Source organism: Mobula hypostoma, chromosome 6, assembly GCF_963921235.1.
Source record: "Mobula hypostoma chromosome 6, sMobHyp1.1, whole genome shotgun sequence".
Classification (NCBI taxonomy): domain Eukaryota; kingdom Metazoa; phylum Chordata; class Chondrichthyes; order Myliobatiformes; family Myliobatidae; genus Mobula; species Mobula hypostoma.
Window position 1 is genome coordinate 155658977 of NC_086102.1, and position 18606 is coordinate 155677582.

The 18606-nt window shown below is 39.8% G+C and overlaps 1 protein-coding gene across 1 annotated transcript in view; it reads left to right on the top strand.

Annotated features, from left to right (window-relative positions):
• Window positions 1-337: 337 nt before the first annotated feature.
• zswim2 (zinc finger, SWIM-type containing 2) overlaps window positions 338-18606 on the top strand; it is a 47324-nt gene continuing 29055 nt past the window's right edge. Inside the window, exons 1-4 of the mRNA XM_063052024.1 lie at window positions 338-530; window positions 10553-10735; window positions 14072-14148; window positions 15722-15762. Of these exons, the coding sequence (XP_062908094.1) occupies window positions 387-530; window positions 10553-10735; window positions 14072-14148; window positions 15722-15762 (445 nt within the window). The 5' untranslated portion in view covers window positions 338-386. The remainder of the gene's footprint in view (window positions 531-10552; window positions 10736-14071; window positions 14149-15721; window positions 15763-18606) is intronic.

Here is an 18606-nt window from a genome sequence, read left to right on the forward strand (position 1 = left end):
TCCAGAAAAGAATATTCCGCTTTTGCCATTCAGTTTCTCTCGTACCTCACTTTTTTTCCCTTCTATCTTCTTTCCTCTCTCCCTTAAGACATGCCTGTGCTATTGCTACAAGTATTTCATTGCATGTGTGCAATCACGTACTTGTGCGGGAGCCAATAAACTCGACATTGACTGCTGAGTTTTAAGGAAAGGTGAAACGTTCACTCTGTTTCCACTCCGCACAGTGTCTGTCTGTGTATTCTGGCTGAGGGAGAGGAGTCGGCCCCCTGCTCCAGACCTTTTCCTCACACGCTTTTGCTGTTGGTAGCCAGAGTGAATATTAAATCTCTGACGGGTTGGCTGCATTGACCCCGACTGGGCTTGTAACCCTGGCCGCTTTCACCCCGATGACCCGGAAGCTGTGTTCGGCGTCCCGTCGCCATGGTAAACCGGTAGCGCACTGCTCAGTGCGATCCAGGCCAGGTGGTTTCACGGATATCAGCGCGTCTCCCGGTGCCGGAGAGGGAGCGCCGCGCTCGGTCCTCTTGCGGGTAAGTGACCCAGAAGCAACAGGGGAAACCCGGCAGCGGCGGTGTTCACGCGGGGTAATTACACCGACTCTGGACCGGATGGTGGAGCTGGGGGTGGGGGGGAGGAGGTAGGTGAGGAAACAGAAGTACATGGCTAAGGCGGCATCGGGTTTCAGTGCAAGGGGTAGTGGTATGGAAGAGGAAAGGGAGTGAGGAAGGGTTCCGGGTAGAGCACGAGTTCTCGTTAGAGAGTTTGGATGGAGAGGATAAGGATATCCAGGTTTCGGGGTAGAAAAGGACGTCTGGGATAGGTAAGGGATGAGGGATAGAGATTTTCCAGAGTCCATAAGATATAGGAGCAGAATTAGGCCATTCGAGTCTGCTCCACCTTTTCATCATGGCTGATCTATTTCCCTCTCAGCTCCAATCTCCTGCCTTCTCCCCGTAACCCTTCATGCCCTGACCAGTCAAGAACCGATCAACCTCTGCCTAAGTATACATAAATATTTGGCCTCCACAGCTGCCTGTGGCAAAGAATTCCACAGATTCACCACTCTCTGGCTAAATGAATTTCTCCTCATCTTTGTTCTAAAAGGACGCCCCTCTATTCTGAGGCAATGTCCTGTGGTCTTAGACTCTCCTGTCAAAGAAAATATCTTCACCTCCATTCTATTGAAGTCTTTCACCATTTGATAGGTTTCAATTAGGTCACCCTCTCCCCCCCCCCCGCCCCCCTATTCTTCTGAATTCCAGTGATGCAGGTCCAAAGCCAACAAACATTTTTCATATGACAAATTCAGTCCTGGAATCATTTTCGTGAACCTCCTTTGAACCCTCTCCAGTTTCAGCACATGCTTTCGAAGATAAGGGGGTCAAAACTGCTGCTTACAATACACCAAGAGAAGCCTTACCAGTGCTTTATAAAGTTTCAGCATTACATCCTTGCTTTTATATTCTAGTCCTCTAGAAATGAATGCTTATATTGCATTTGCCTTCCTCACCACATACTCAACCTGCAAATGAACCTTTAGGGAATCCTGCACAAGGACTCCCAAGTCCCTTTATACCTCTTTTTTTTGTATTTTCTCTCCATTTAGAAAATAGTCAACCCTTTCATTTCTTCTATCCATGCTCGAACCTTTCCCATAATACCATGGTCCTGTAGTTTGTTAAGCAGTCTTACGTGTGGCATCTTGTCAAAGGCCTTCTGAAAATCCAAGTACACAACATCAACCGATTCTCCTTTGACTATCCTGCTTGTTATTTCTTCAAAGAATTCCAACAGATTTGTCAGGTAAGATTTTCCCTTGGGTAAACCTTTTTTATCATGTGCCTCCAAAAACCCTGACACCTCAGGTCAGACTAAGTGGCCTATGGTTTCCTTTCTTCTGCCTCTCTCCCTTCTTGAAGAATGGAGTAACATTTGCAATTTTCCAGTCTTCCAGAACTGTTCCAGAATCTTGTGTTTCTTGAAAGATTATTACTAATGCCTCCACAATCTCTTCAGCCACCTCTTTCAGAACCCTTAGCTGTACACTATCTGGTCCAGGTGACTTATCTAGCTTCAGATCTTTCAGTTTACTAAAAACCTTCTCTCTAGAAATGGTAACTTCGCACACTTCATGACCCCTGACACTTGGAACTTCTACCGTACTACTAGTGTCTTCCACAGTGAGGACTGATGCAAAATACTTACTTAGTTTGTCCACCATTTCCTTGACCCCATTACTACCTCTCCAGCATCGTTTTCCAGCAGTCTGATTTCCACTCACACCTCTCTTTTACACTTCATGTATCTGAAGAAATATTTAGTAGCCTCTTTAATATTATTGGCTAGCTTACTTTTGTATTCCATCTTTACCACCTTAATGACTTTTTTAGTTGCCTTTCCCATTCCTCTAACTTCCCATTAATTTTTGCTCTATTATGTGCCCTCTCTTTGGCTTTTATGCTGGCTTTGAATTCTCTTGTCAGCACAATTGTGTCATCATCCCCTTAGAATACTTCTTCCTCTTTGGGATGTGTATATCCTGTGCCTTCTGAATTCTCCTGACTATCAGAATACTGATGTATTTGGTCGCTTAGAATACCTTTCAATAAATTTCCCACTACTGATGTCAGGCTCACCAGCCAATCATTTCCGGGTTTATTTTTAGATAAGCAACAGTGGAACAACATTAGTTATCCTCCAAACCTCTGGTACCTCACCTGTCACTAAAGATGATTTAGATATCTCTGCTAGCACCCCTGAAATTTCTGTACTTGCGTCCCATAGCGTTCAAGTTATCCACCCTAAATTGCCTCAAAACAGCAAACAACTCCTCCTCTGTAATCTGTAAAGGATTCATGACCTCACTGCGGGTTTGCCTCACTTCTATAGACTATGCCAGTCTCTTGAGTAAATGCAGATGCAAAAAGTCCATTTAAGATCTCCACCCTTCTGTTTTGGCTCCGTGCATAGATTACCATTCTGATTTTCCCAGAGGACCAATTTTGTCCCTTGCAATCCTTTTGTCCTTAACATATCTGCAGAATCCCTTAGGATTCTCCTTCACCTTATCTGCCAGGACAACCTCATGCCTTCATTTAGCCCTCTGCTTTTTTTAAGTGTTCTCTTGCATTTCGTATACTCCATAAGTACATAGTTTGTTCCTATCTGCCTATTCCTGCAATGCACTTCTTTTTTTTTAAAACCAGGGCCTCAATATCTCTTGAAAATCAAGGTTCCCTAAACCTGTTGTCTTTACCTTTTATTCTGACAAACACATACAAGCTTTGTACTCTCAAATTTCACTTTTGATGGCCTCCCGTTTAGCAAATATACTTACGAAGAAATATAACCCTAATGCTAGAAAACTGCATGTCCCAATCCACACTTGCAATTTAGAATCCCAACCCATTGACCAAACATATCTTTTTCCATATTTAGTTTGAAACTAATGGCATGATAATCACTAGATACAGTGTTCCCCTATACAAACTGTCACCTGCCCTGACTTATTCCCAAATATGAGATCAAGTAATCACACACTGTCTATGTATTGATTAAGGTAGTTTTCCTGAACACATTTGACAAACTCTATCCCATCCAGTCCTTTTACAATATGGGAGTCCTAGTCAATATGCGGAAAGTTAAAATCACCTACTATAGCAACCTTATGTTTCTTGCAACAATCTGTGATATCGCTACAGATTTGATCCTCTAAATCCTGCGGATAATTGGTTGTCTATAATATAGCCCCATTAACATGGTCATCCCTTTCTTGTTCCTCAGCTACACCCATAAAGCCTTACTAGACGAGTTCTCCCGTCTGTCCTGACTGAGCACTACAGTGACAATTTCCCTTACAAGTAATGCCACTCCTCCTCCTTTAATCCCTCCTGCTTTGTTGTGTCTAAAACAACAAAATCCAGGAACATTAGGCTACCAGTCCTATACCTCATGCAACCAAATCTCACTAATGGCTTCCATATCCTACTTACATGTGTTGATCATCGGCCTTTCCATACATCTTGCAATGAAATTAGTCTTTAGTCAGAACATTAATTGCATTATGCTCAAACTTTTGACTACTGATTTTGCCTGAGGTCTTAACAACATGTCTCCACAATCTCTCCACTATTTGTTCTGGCACTCTGGTTCCCATCCTCTACAACTCTAGTTTAACCCCCTCCCCCATGCATATGCAGTATGTATGAATGAATCTCAATTCCAATTGGTTAAAAGCCTTGCTATAACCTCTCTATACTCTCTGAGAAATGATACTTTGCTTAAAGAACACAGATGTCTCCCGACTTTTTTGTGAGATTTCCACTGCCATGTGCATGGATCAGCATGACAAATCTCATGAGAACTTTACCTTTATATGTAGTTATTGTATAGAGGTTCTCACTTCTGGAGAAGCCTACTGGAACCATCTCTCTCCAGGCTCTTCTTGAGGTGGGCCTAATGTATCTCATAGCTCTCCAAGGATACAATATCTCTATGCGTCATGCATTATGTTGCCCAGACTTTGTGTGTCTCTTTGAGCCAATGTGGGAGATTTCACCCTCTGCACGGCAGATACTGACTCTTTCATCACAGTAATAATGCTTGATACTGTTTGGGGCTGCCTTAGGTGAGTACAAAGTGCTGATGCCCTTCTCGAAAGACTGTACTCTGAAGTATTGGGAGCTGTACTAACTTGAGGAGATCTCAGTAGAAATTATTTACACATGGGTTTGGTGCTTACTGCAGCCAGTGAACAAACGCCAACTCACACTGGATTTTGTCCAATTTCCTAAGTTTCTGTTGCTGGTGCAAAATTCAGTGAATATTTTAGCATATCCAAAGTAAATGGAATTTCCAATTTCTGGGCAAACATCCTAAATGCAGACAAATCCATGACAAACCTATCCCTGCAGTGGATAGTGAGGTCAGTTGAGAAGATCACTGGGGTCTTTCTTCCCGCCATTACAGACATTTACACCACACGCTGCATTTGAAAAGCAAACAGCATTGTGAAGGATCCCACGCACCCCTCATACAAACTCTTCTCCCTCCTGCCATCTGGCAAAAGGCACCGAAGCATTCGGGCTCTTATGACCAGACTATGTAACAGTTTCTTCCCCCAAGCCTTCAGACCTCACAATACCCAGAGCCTGGACTGACACCAACCTACTGCTCTCTACTGTGCCTATTGTCTTGTTTATTATTTATTGTAATGCCTGCACTGTTTTGTGCACTTTATGCAGTCCTAGGTAGGTCTGTAGTCTTGTGTAGTTTTTGTGTTGTTTTACGTAGTTCAGTGTAGTTTTTGTATTGTTTTATGTAGCACCATGGTCCTGAAAAACGTTGTCTCATTTTTACTGTGTACCGTACCAGCAGTTATAGTCGAAATGACAATAAAAAGTGATGACTTGACTTGATTTGAGCAGAGTCTGAAAATGAAACAGACAAATTGCATGTTTGAAGCATGAATTAGCTACAGCAGATTGAAAAATAGTAATAAAGGTATGACAGAAAGCAAACAAGACTTGTATTTGAAGAAATATATATTCACTGCTGGTTCCAAACTGTATCAGGCTCTGTTGTTCCTTTGGGTTCAGCAGATATGTAGAGGGGAATCTTGCTGCATGTACAACAGCTTGCTCTCCATATTGTACTGCCTTGGCTTGCATATCTAGACAGCTAGGATGCAACGTTCATGACTGACAGAGGCAACTATATATCCTGTTAAGGCACAAAGACCCAAAAGGAAAAGAGGTGCGGCTGTTGTTAACGAGTTAAATATAATATCAGAGTATAGGAAAAAAGCTTATCATCTTGTCAAAAAGTGCAGTAAGTAATCTTAAGGATGGGCAAAAATTCAGAATTCAACAAAGGAGGATAAACACGAGAAAGTCTGCAGATGCTGGAAATCCAAACCAACACACACACAATGCTGGAGGAACTCAGCAGGTCAGGCAGCATCTATCGAAAAGAATAAACAGTCGACATTTCAGGCTGAGACTCTTCTTCAGGATTGATAAAGAAAGAAAAAGTAGAAAACAAGAATAATAATTTGAGAAACATAAAACAGAATGTAAAAGCCTGAGACCATAAGACATGGGAGCAGAATTAAGCCATTCAGCCCATGAGTTTGCACTGCCATTCCATCATACGTAAGCAAAAGACAAGGTGAATGTAGGTTCCTTACAGACTGAGACAGAAATTATATTGGAAAAGCAGGAAAATGAAGAGTAATTAAACAATTATTTTGTGTCTGTTTTCAATGGCATATACACAAAAACTTCTGGAAATATTGAAGAACAAGTCTGGAGCAAATGAGGAAATGAAAGAAACGCACATCAGTTAAAAACAATTATGTATTGGAGTGGGATTTAAGAAGAAAGAATTTTATGTACTGGACTGGGATTACATCAAGCTTAAATTAAATTGCACCTGGAATTGTATGGCTGACTAAGGAAGGTAATACATGCCATAAAGAGAGTACAACAGACTCACCACTGGGATGATAATGCTTCCTGGACTGGGAAAGAGATTGCTGCTTTTAATGAGTAGAAAAGCACTCTTCTCTTCCTTTCCCTCACACCCTGCAACCCCATATCTTTGATCCTTTTTCTAACCCTGAACCCTTTCTGTCTTGGATCCCTGTCTCCTCCCCTTCTCATGTTGCTTACCCCGACATGTAACTCTCTCTATCCCTGAGTGCCTTCCAAAATTCCTGTGACCCGCAACCCCTCATGACTCAGGACTGAAGGTGTTATATTTGAATGTGAGCAGTATACGGAATAAGATAGATTGACTTGCAGTACAGTTGCAGATTAGCAGGTATGATGTTGTAGCCATCGCTGAACCATTGCTGAAAGAAGATTATAGCTGGGAGCTTAGTGTCCAAGGACAGGCAGGAAGACAGAGGGGCCGGTGTTGGTAAGAAATGAAATCAAATCATTAGAAAGAGGTGATATAGGGTCAGAAGGTTTTGAATCATTGTGGATAGAGCTAAGGAACTGCAAGGGTAAGAAAACATTGATGGAAATTATATACACACCACCAAACAGTAGTAAACATGTGGTCTACAAATTACAATGGGAGATAGAAAATGTATGCCAAAAGGGCAATGTTACAACAGTCATGGAGGATTTCAATATATAGGTACGTTGAAATGCAGAAAATCAGGTTGGTGCTGGATTCCAGGAGGATGGATTTCTAGATTGTTTTTTAGAGCAGCTCAAGGTTGAGCCCACTAAAGGATAATATGATCAAATTCACCCTGAAATTTGAGAAGGAGAAGCTAAAGTCAGATGTATCAGTATTACACTGGAGTAAAGGGAATCACAGAGGCATGAATGAAGTGCCAGAATTGATTGGAAAAGAACACTGGCAGAGCAGCAATGGCTACAGGATAGTCAGCATGGCATTGTGTGTGGTAGGTCATGTCTAACCAACCTTATAGAGTTTTTCAAGGAAGTTATCAGGAATGTAGATTTTTAGTAAGGAGTTTGACAAGGTCCCGCATGAGAGGTTGGTCAAGAAGGTTCAGTTGCTTGGCATTCAAGATGAGATAGTAAATTGGATTAGACATTGGCTTTGCAGGAGAAGTTGGAGACTGATAGGAGATGGTTGCCTCCCTGACAGGAGCCTGATGACTAGTGGTGTGCCATAGGAATCAATGCTAGTTCTATTGTTGCTTGTTATCTGTATCAATGATATGCATGATTTTACCATAATACCATAAGATACAGGAGCAGAATTAGGCCATTTGGCCCATCAAGTTATGTGATTGACTAGATCTGCAAATTTGCAATTTGCAGATGACACCAAGATTGAAGGTGTAGTGTACAGCAAGGAAGAATATCAGAGCTTACAGCAGGGTCTGAACCAGCTGGAAAAATAGACTGAAAAGTAGTAGATAGAGTTTAATGCAGACAAGTGCCAGGTGTTGCACTTTGGGAGGACCAATCAGGGTAGGTCTTACATGGTGAGTGATAGGGCACCGAGGAGTGTGGTAGAACCGGCAGATCTGGGAATAGAGATCCATAATTCCTTGAAAGTGGCATCACAGGTAGATAAAGTCGCAAAGAAAGCTTTAGGCGCATTGGACTTCATAAAACAATGTATTGAATACAGGTGTTGGGATGTTATATTGAAATTGTATAAGATGTTGGTGAGGCCTAATTTGGAGTATTGTGTGTAGTTCTGGTCACCTACTTGCAGAAAAGATGTAAATAGGATTGAAGGAGTGCAGAGAAAATGTACAATAATGTTGTTAGGACTTGAGGATCTGAGCTTTAGGGGAAAATTGAATAGGTTAAGACTTTATTCCCTAGAACATAGAAGATTGAGGGAGATGTGATAGAGACATTATGCCTATAAAAAGTATTCACCCTCCTTGTAAGTTTTCATGTTTTATTGTTTAACAACATTGAATCACAGTGGATTTAATTTGGCTTTTTTTCTACTGAACAACAGAAAAAGACTCTTTCATGACAAATTGAAAACAGATCTCTGTAAAGTAATCTAAATTAATTACAAATATAAAACAAAAAAATAATTGATTGCATAAGTATTCTCCCTCCTTTAATATGACACACCAAATCACCACTGGTGCAGACAATTGGCTTTAGAAGTCGCATTATTTGTTAAATGGAGATCAGAAATATGGCAGACCTCTTCTAAGTCTTTTTGTACAAACTCTGTACCAAGGAAGTTCAGAGATGACATAACTTTGAGCTGTAGGGAGAGAACAGTTCAGAGGTAAGAAATGGCTGAAGGTCTTCTTGCAGAATTTCATGCAGCACAGTGATGACTGCCAAAGAATTACACTGAATGCATTGTTAACCAGTGGGGTATAGATAGTCCATGATGTCTTTCATGATTCACTGGGAGGAGGATCTTATCTGTTGGGCATGCCCTTGTCTCCTACCTCAAGTTTCCTCTTTTGAGTGACCAGCATTACCAATTACAATGCCACTAATAATGAAATGCTGCAGCAGCATTGACATATAATTCAAAGTTCAAAATTTCACAAAGTAAATTTTATTATCCAAGTACACACGTCACCATATACAACCCTGAGATTCATTTTCTTGCAGGCATACAAATCAAATCTATAGAATAGTAACTATAACAGGGTCAATGAAAGATCAACTAGAGTGCAGAAGACAGCAAATTGTGCAAATGCAAATATAAATAAACAGTAATAAATAATGAGAACATGAGATAACAAGATAAAGATTCCTTACACTGTGATCATTGGTTGTGGGAACATCTCAATGGATGGGCAAGTGAGTGTAGTTACCCCATGTTCAAGAGCCTGATAGTTGGGGGGAGTAGTAACCGTTCTTGAACCTGGGGGTGTGAATCCTGAGGCTGTTGTGCCTTTTACCTGATGGCAGCAACTAAAAGCTGGGGAAAACTATCTCTGCCAGTTTATAGAATTCTGGGCTTTGAATGGTGTCTGAGAAGTCTGCTGTCAGTTCTGAAGCTTTTCAGTCAGTTTTCCCAATATTACTAAGACTCTTTAAATCATGAATATTCTTCTCATCCTTCTGAGACACCCTTCCATGGATGGACGTATTATAGAGCTTTGGTGTTGACGTTGTTACTGGCAAAATTCGGCAATGTGCAAATAATGATATCAAAAGATGCACATCCAGTCCAGAGAAAGTGTCAAGCAGAGTTTGATCCAATCTTGCAGTCAGTATAATTTCACTCAGAAGTAATTGCTATCTATGTACCAAAACATCTAGATTTTGCATGTTTAGTGCATAAGGTTTAGTATTATGTTTAAGCTAAGTTTTAAATTAAAATGGAATTCAAAGCATGAAACGGTCACATTTCTTAACAAAAAGCTGATACAGGTTGAAAGTGTGTTGTTTTCCTTATTTTGTACTGCTGCTTTCAATCAATTTAATTTGGTGAATCTTGTTATAACTGCTCCACTGCTTACTTACTGAATTGCTAAATAAACCAATTTATTGATTCATATGAGGATCAGTATGTTCCCACTCCATTCAAGGAAAGAGTGCCAATGGAAATGATCAGTCAACATCTCGGGCCGGAACCCTTCGTCAGGATTGAAGAGGGAAGGGGCAGAGGCCCTGATCGTTGACTGATCGTTTCCACGGATGCTGCCCGACCTGCTGAGTTCCTCCAGCGTGTTGTGAGTGTTGCTTTGACCCCAGCATCTGCAGAGTATTTTGTGTTTGAGTGCCAGTGTGCATGAGAACTTATGCAAACATCAGGAATTACTCAGGTCACAAGTGCACTGCTGCTACACCCAAAGGTTATGCTATTGTGCATGTAGATAAAGGACAATGTGAGTCAATTCCCATAATAGTAAATCATTTATGGGAGTGGCTGATCTCACTGTGTCCCAAAAGAGATGTGTGAGAAGTCATAAGATTGTTTCTCCGCCCAAGATTAAAGCACTACAACTTGATTAACAACATTTAAGTAAACTAACCCCAAAGAACCTTTGCTCTGAGTTAAGAAAAAAATCAGCACACTTTTTGGAAATAATTGTTTGATTTCACTGATATTGTTTAATATTTTTCAGATTTATGAAGTTATCTCACCTTACTTCCTCAACATGTCACGAGTTGCTCCCTTCAGAAGAGCTGTAACTGATTTAGTTCATAGGAATCAAGATCATGCACTCAATACAACGATATATATTTTGAGAGAGTTAGGTCCTGTTGGATTTCTTCTTAAAGAAGAAGGCATAGCTAAATGTTTTAAGGTAAGTATGAAATAATCAAGAAGAATTCCCCCATTTTATTTGGAATTAGTTCAATAAGTTAATTTTCATTATTTTAATGTTTCTGCATATGCCGGACAATATTTATAAAATCATTTGATGCCTTTTATAATTTTTAACTAAATTATACAAAACTTGAACCATTTTGCATTAGTTGCACTAACATAGAAACGTAGAAAGAAACATAGAAAACGTGTAGCACAATACAGGCCCTTCAGCCCACAAAGCTGCGCTGAACATGTCCCTACCTTAGAACTACCTAGGCTTACCCATAGCCCTCTATTTTTCTAAGCTCCATGTAGCCATCCAGGAGTCTCTTAAAAGACCCTATCGTTTCCGCCTCCACCACCGCCGCTGGCAGCCCATTCAACACACTCACCACTCTCTGCGTAAAAAAAACTTAACCCTCCGTACCTGCTTCCAAGCACCTCAAAACTATGCCCTCTCATGCTGGCCATTTCAGCCCTGGGAAAAAGCCTCTGACTATCCACACGATCAATGGCTCTCATTATCCTGTATACCTCCATCAGGTCACCTCTCATCTTCCGTCGCTCCTAGGAGAAAAGGCCAAGTTCACTCAACGTATTCTCATAAGGCATGCTCCCCAATCCAGGCAACATCCTTGTAAATCTCTTCTGCACCCTTTCTAGGGTTTCCACATCCTTCCTGTAGTGAGGCAACTAGAATTGAGCACAGTACTCCAAGTGGGGTCTGACCAGGGTCCTATATAGCTGTAACGTTACCTCTCGGCTCTTAAACTTAATCCCATGATTGATGAAGGCCAATACACCGTATGCATTCTTAATCACAGAGTCAACCTGCGTAGCACCTTTGAGTGTTCTATGGACTCAGACCCCAAGATCCCTCTGATCCTCCACACTGCCAAGAGTCTTGCCATTAATGCTATATTCTGCCATCATATTTGACCTACCAAAATGAACCACCTCACATCTATCTGGATTGAACTCTATTTGCCACTTCTCAGCCCAGTTTTGCATCCTATCGATGTACCGCTATAACCTCTGACAGCCCTCCACACTATCCACAACACCCCAAACCTTTGTGTCAACCACAGCAAATAATATAAAAAGTTTCCTCAGATTTGGAGTATCCATTTTTTCTTTTGCCAAAAGTATTTGGAAATAAAAATAAACAAGACAGTAGTTAGTATTACTTCATTCTATTTCTCTTCTCCATTCTATTATTTATCCAGTTCAAGGTACAGAGGGCATAGAGTATATTTAGGATGACTTTTCATTCAGATGGTGAAAACCCATGGAACTTTACTTGCATTTGACTATTGACAGCAGTTAATAAGCGCATGGTTTTACATGTGTCCATACGGCAAAAGTATATGTAATTCTACAAACACAGTTTTACAGAATTTTGATTTTAATCATTGGTTTGAAGTCTCATATTCCTAGAGAAACTGCTGGATTTGCCATCTCAGTTGGGTCAGCATGCTGTCTGGCTTTGCCTAATCTAAAGTGGCAGTTAATTTCTCGGAAGATAATTCACAGGGGAGCAATTTAATCAAGATTTATCAATGAAATGAAAAATGGACAAACTTTGTAAAGATCAGCCCATCACTGTTGAAATATTATTAACATAATTTGCACTGAATGTTTTGATTCCTGCAGGAGACATGAATGGTAGTGAATAGATAAGTGGATAAAATTTCAAGGAATCTTACAATTCAGAAGAAGTCCTTTGTATTCCCTGTGAACTCCCTATTTTAAGACCATAAGATATAGGAGCAGAATTAGGCCACTTGGCCCATTGAGTCTGCTCCGCCATTTCATCTTGGCGTTTCCCTCTCAGCCCCAATCTCCTGCCTTCTCTCCGTATCCCTTCATGCCCTGACTAATCAAGAATCTATCAAACTCTTCCTTAAATATTCCCAATGACTTGGCCTCCACAGCCACCTGTGGCAATGAATTCCAGAGATTCACCACTCTCTGGGTAAACAAATGCCTCCTCATCTCCATTCTAGATGGATGTCCCTCTATTCTGAAGCTATGTCATCTGGACTTGGACTCCCCTACCATAGAAAACAGTCTCACCACATCCACTCTTTCGAGGCCTTTCAACCTTCAATAGCTTTCAATGAGATGCCTCTTAACTTAATATTCTATCTTTTCCATCTTTATGACTTTTTAGTTGCCTTCTGTTAGTTTTTAAAACCTTCCCATTCCTCTAACTTACCACTAATTTTTGCTGTATTATATGCCCTCTCTTTGGTTTTATGTGTGCTTTGACTTCCCTTGTAGCCGCGGTAGCCTTCGGAGTACTACTTCTTTATGATGTATCTATCCTGTGCCTTCCAACTTGCTCCCAGAAGCTCTAGCCATTGCTGCTCTGCCATCATCCCTGCTAGTATTCTTTTCCTCTCTTATCCCTTTGTAATTCCCTTTGCTCCTCTGCAATACTGATATATCTGACTTTAGCTTCTGCTTCTCAATTTGCAGGGTGAATTCTATCATACTATGTTCACACACCTCTAAGGGTTCCTTTACCTTAAGCTCACTAATCAATTTTGGTTCATTGCACAACATCCAATCCAGAATAGCTGATCTCCTTTTGGGATCTACCATGAGCTGCTCTAAAAGACATTTCATAGGCATTCTACAAATTACCCCTCTTTGAATCCAGCACAAACCTGATTTTCCCAATCTACTTTCATATTGAAATCGCCCATGACTATTGTAACATTGCCCTTTTGGCATGAATTTTCTATCTCCTATTGTAACTTGTAGATCACTGTTCAGATGTCTGTATGTAATGCCCCTCACAGTCTTTTTACCTTGCAGTTTCTTAGCTCTACCCATAACAATTTGGCACCTTTCAATCCTATTTTACATTATTCAGTCCTTTGACTTTTATTCCTTTCTCCTCCATATAATTAACCACCAATTTCAAAATTGGTATTGCCTTCAATAATTTCAGAGTTCAACTTCCTCAGCACTCTTGGTTTTTAAAAAAAAAATGCATTCACAGACTGAAATCTGCACTAAGTATCAAATATGGGAAACATACAAAATGGCCACAACACCTCACAAACAATTGAGAAAGTAAAGGAAAATAATTGATGGGTGTAATTAAAGTACCTTTTTTTTCTCTAAGATTATTATTAGAAAATGGTTATTTGAACTTTAATGTAAAAGTAATAACTAGTCAGGGTTCATACAATATGATTACTGTCTTAGAATAAAGAGAAAAAGATCCGTATTAGTAAAGCTGTATGTGAACAGATATAGTACTGTGTATATTTACAAATAAGGAGATCTATTAATTTCTCTTAATTTTGTTTTTTGAAAGGTAAATATAGGAAATCCACACAATTGCAGCTGTTCCACATTTCTCAAAGAAAATGATCTCTGCAAACACATCTGCTGGTGAATTTATTTTCATGTATAGTCTCCAATTCATGGAATACTTCTGAATTTAAAGCCTTGAATACGCAATAAGAATACATCTTGAATAAAACTAACACAATTTACTCTCTCATATATAATAATGTATTCTCTTGTATATTAAGTAAGAAGCTACAATGTTAACTGGGAAACAGTTAAGCACAACAGACACTACAAATCTGGAGTCTGTGGCACTTTCGGTTAAGTTCTCAGTTCACTGTATGGTATGCTGTTCTCAGTAGTCTGAAAAACAATGGGAAGTGATTCGTCCAAGTACATCTTCAGAAAAACCCAGCCCTTACTAATTGCCCCAATTGAGCATTGAAAGGACCAACACCAACATTTTCATGTTTATGTGCTTTGTGCAAGAGAAAGAGGAATTGAAATCTGCTGGGATTAAAATCTAAGTAAATTGGTGCAAAAGGATCTTGAAACATTTATTCATTTTAACCAAACAAAAAAACAGAAAGTAAATCTACAATCTGAACGCATTGAATACAAGAAGTATTTTTATAGATTTTTTTCCTTTGCTTGTGACATTGGCATTCAGTTTCATTTGCAGATTTGAAAATATATGTCTTTGTAATTCTTCCAAATTTACTGTGGTATTTTAGAAACTGGTTCTCATTGTATCTCAGGTAAACTAAAATGCATTATAATTAAGTACAAAGGAAAGTCTGTGGAAGAGGAGCGTGCTTTCAGTAAGAATTATGTTGCTTTTTACCCCCACCCTGCCACTATGGGTTTTGTATCTCATCAGGGAGCTGCTATTCTGCATTTTTTTCCTTTTCCTGTATCTAATTTGAAAGTATCTGAGCCAGCACTAATTGAGCACTGTTGTGTATTTGGCTAGTCCTGAATTTTCCCAGCACAGGCACCTCCCAATCTGCATACAGGAAAGGAAAGGATATCAATCACTATTCTTTCCAAAAAAGACACTGAAAGTTGCACAGCTAACTGAGCTGCATCTTAATGACAGAAAAAATTTGAAATGAGTCTCCATAGGACAAGAAAGTAAAATATCATTATCTCTTAACTATTTAGATCATAATAACCATTATTTAGGGGAAGGTGAGTAAATTGTATTTTAAGCATTCTCCTTGAATCTTTCCTTTAACAAACTTAAGCTCTCCAACTATATTTATTAAATTAGTGAAAACATATTAAGTGTGTGAAAAATTTACTTTCACACTATAAATGGATGGTATTACAGACTGGCCTGCATTGTCCAGGTTTAGTCTCTAGTTTATGTCATCTAATCTTAGAATGGTAACAGGCTTTTGTTGCTAGCCTCCTCCTCCTGTGCCAAAGAAAGATATATTGCTCATACAGTATATTCTCCAACATACTGTTTATTAAGGATGGACTGCTTGCTGCAGTCAAATATCCTGCCAATATTCATAATTAAAGTTCAAGAATAAATGAGGGACAGGCAAATTGTATACTACAGTACAAAGAATACTCTGAATTGTTACACAAAGAAAAAAAGGGAAAACAGAATACTCTGGTTGCTTGGAAATAGTATCCTCAAAACTATTTCACTTCTTCCAAACAGGGTTTTGTTAAAGAAATTCAGGCTACCACGTGATCATGAATGTAAGTGCATAATTTATTTCTTCACTTAAAGATTTAAAGACTTTTGCACTGAGGTTTAGGGTTTAATCATTCTGAAATATTCTTAATGTGGCCTTGTAAGCCAAAGTACATTTAACACATGAGGACTATAAAGCACATTGTTGTAAGTTAAGCCATGAGCAGATTTTGTTCACAAAAGATGCTAATAAGCTTCCCCAGTGAAAGATTTTCTATGATATCCTTGCACCCTGCAATCACTTTTCTTGTTGTTTAGCAGGGAGGACATTATTACAATTTGCTGATGCTTCATCAATAATCATGTTGCAAAAAATAATTCAGCCGTGGTGAGCTTGCTGCAGATGCAATATACTGAAAGATTATATTCTATGAAGTAACTTTATCTGACAAAAAAAAATCAAACATTAAGAGTGGTATAGTATTATTTTGCATTATTGCTACATCTCACATTTAAATATAAAGAGAGGTTTGGTATATTATACAGTTTTTGCTTGGAGTTATGCAGTCATAGAAAAGTACGTACAGAAACAGGCCATTCAGCTCATCTAGTCTGTGCTGAACCATTTAAGCTGCCTACTCCCATTGACCTGCACAGGAACCGTAGCCCTCCATACCACTACCATCCATGTACCGGATCAAACTTCTCTTAAACATTGAAATCGAGCTTGCATGCACCACTTGTGCTGGCAGCTCTTTCCACACTCCCACGACCCTCTGAGCAAAGAAGTTTCCCCTCTTATTCCCTTAAACCTCTCACCTTTCACCCTTAACCTGTGACCTTTGGTTGTAGTCCCACATTTACCCTATCTATACCCTTCATAATTTTGTATACCTCTATCAAATCTCTCCTCAGTCTTCTACATTCCAAGGAATAACGTGCTAGTCTATACAATCTTTCCTTATAACTCAAGTCTTCCAGACCCAGCAATCCTTGTAAATTTTCTTTGCACTCTTTTGATCTTATTTACATGTTTCTACAATAATCCAAATTAGGCCACACCAATTTCTTATATAACTTCAACATAACATCCTACCTCCTGTAATCAATACTTTGATTTATGAATGCCAATGTGCCAAAAGCTACTATCTACTTGTGGCAGCACATTCAACAAATTACGGACCTGTATTCCCAGATCCGTTTGTTCTACCACACTCCTTAGTGCCTTATCATTCATTGTGTAAGATGTATCCTGGTTGGTCCTCCCAAAGTGCAACACCTCACACTTGACTGCATTAAATTCCATCTGCCATTTTACTGCCTATCTTACCAGATACTGCTGCAAGCCATGGTAGTCTTCCTTGCTGTCCACTACATCCCCAATCTTGGTGCCATCCGCATATCCACATAAATACGTTATCATCAAAACTATTGATATATATGACAAACAATAATGGGCCCAGCACCGATCCCCATGCCACTCCACTAGTCACAGGTCCCCAGTCCGAGAGGGAACCATCTACTACTTCTGTCTTACTTCTTTTGCCTCACTTTACAGACTCTGTGTCCATCTCTGAGTAGATACAGATGCAAAACAGTTAGTGAAAGTGTCTCCCATCTCTTTTGGCTCCACACTTGGATTACCACTCTGATCTTCCAGAGGACAAATTTTGTCCATTGCAATCCTTTTGCTCTTTTCATATCTCCTTCACCTTGACTACTAGGGCAACCTCATGCTGCCTTTTAGCCCTCATGATTTTTTTTCTAAAGTGTTCTCTTGCATTTCCTATCATCCATAAGCACCTCATTTGTACTAACCTTCCTATACCTGCAATGTACCTCATTTTCTTTTTCGTAACCAGGGCCTCTATATCTCTTGAAAACCAAGGATTCCTAAATCTGTTAGCTTTGCCTTTTATTCTGACAGGCATTTTCAAGCTTTGTATTCTCAAAATTCTACTTTTGAAGGCCTCTCACTTAACAAGTACACTTTTGCCAAAAAACACCCTGTCCAATCCACACTTGCCAGATCCTTTCTGATACCATCAAAATTAGCCTTCCTCCAAGTTAGAATCTCAGCCCGTAGATCAGACGCATCTTTTTGCATACTTACTTTGAAACTAATGGCATTGTGATCACTAGATACAAAGTGTTCCCCTGCACAAACTACTGTCACCTACCTTGTCTCATTCCCTAGAAACAGATCCAGTATCACACACTCTCTCATTGGAACTTCTACATACTGATTGAGGAAACTTTCCTGAACACATTTGACGAACTCTATTCCATATAGTCCTTTTACAGTATGGGAGTCACAGTCAATATGTGAAAAGTTAAGATCAGCTACTATAACAACCTTATGTTTCTTGGAACAGTTTGCGATCTCTGCAAACTTGTTCCTCTTAATGCCTCAAGCTATTGCTTGGACTGTAATATAGTCCTATTAACGTGGTCATACCTTTCTTATTTCTCAGTTCCACCCATAATGCCTCACTAGATGAATTCTCCAGTCTGTTATGACTGAGCACTGCCCTGACATTTTCCCTGACTAGTAACACCACTCCTCCTCCTTTAATCCCTCCCTCTCTAAAACAATAGAAACCCAGAATACTGAGCTACCAGTCCTCCTGCTCCTGCTAACAAGTCTCAGTACTGGCTGCAATATGTTGGTCCATGCCCTGAGCTCATCTGCATTCCTTATGATACTTAGTGCATTAAAATATGCACAGCTCAGGACATTAGTTTCACCATGCTCAACTTTTTGGTTCCTGACTTTGTATGAGGTCTTAAAAACATCTGTGTCCACAACCTCTCCACTGTTCTGGCACGCTGGTTCCCATCCCCTTGTAACTCTAGCTTAAACCCCACCACGTGACAATTAGATAGATGCAGATAGATAGGTACTTTAT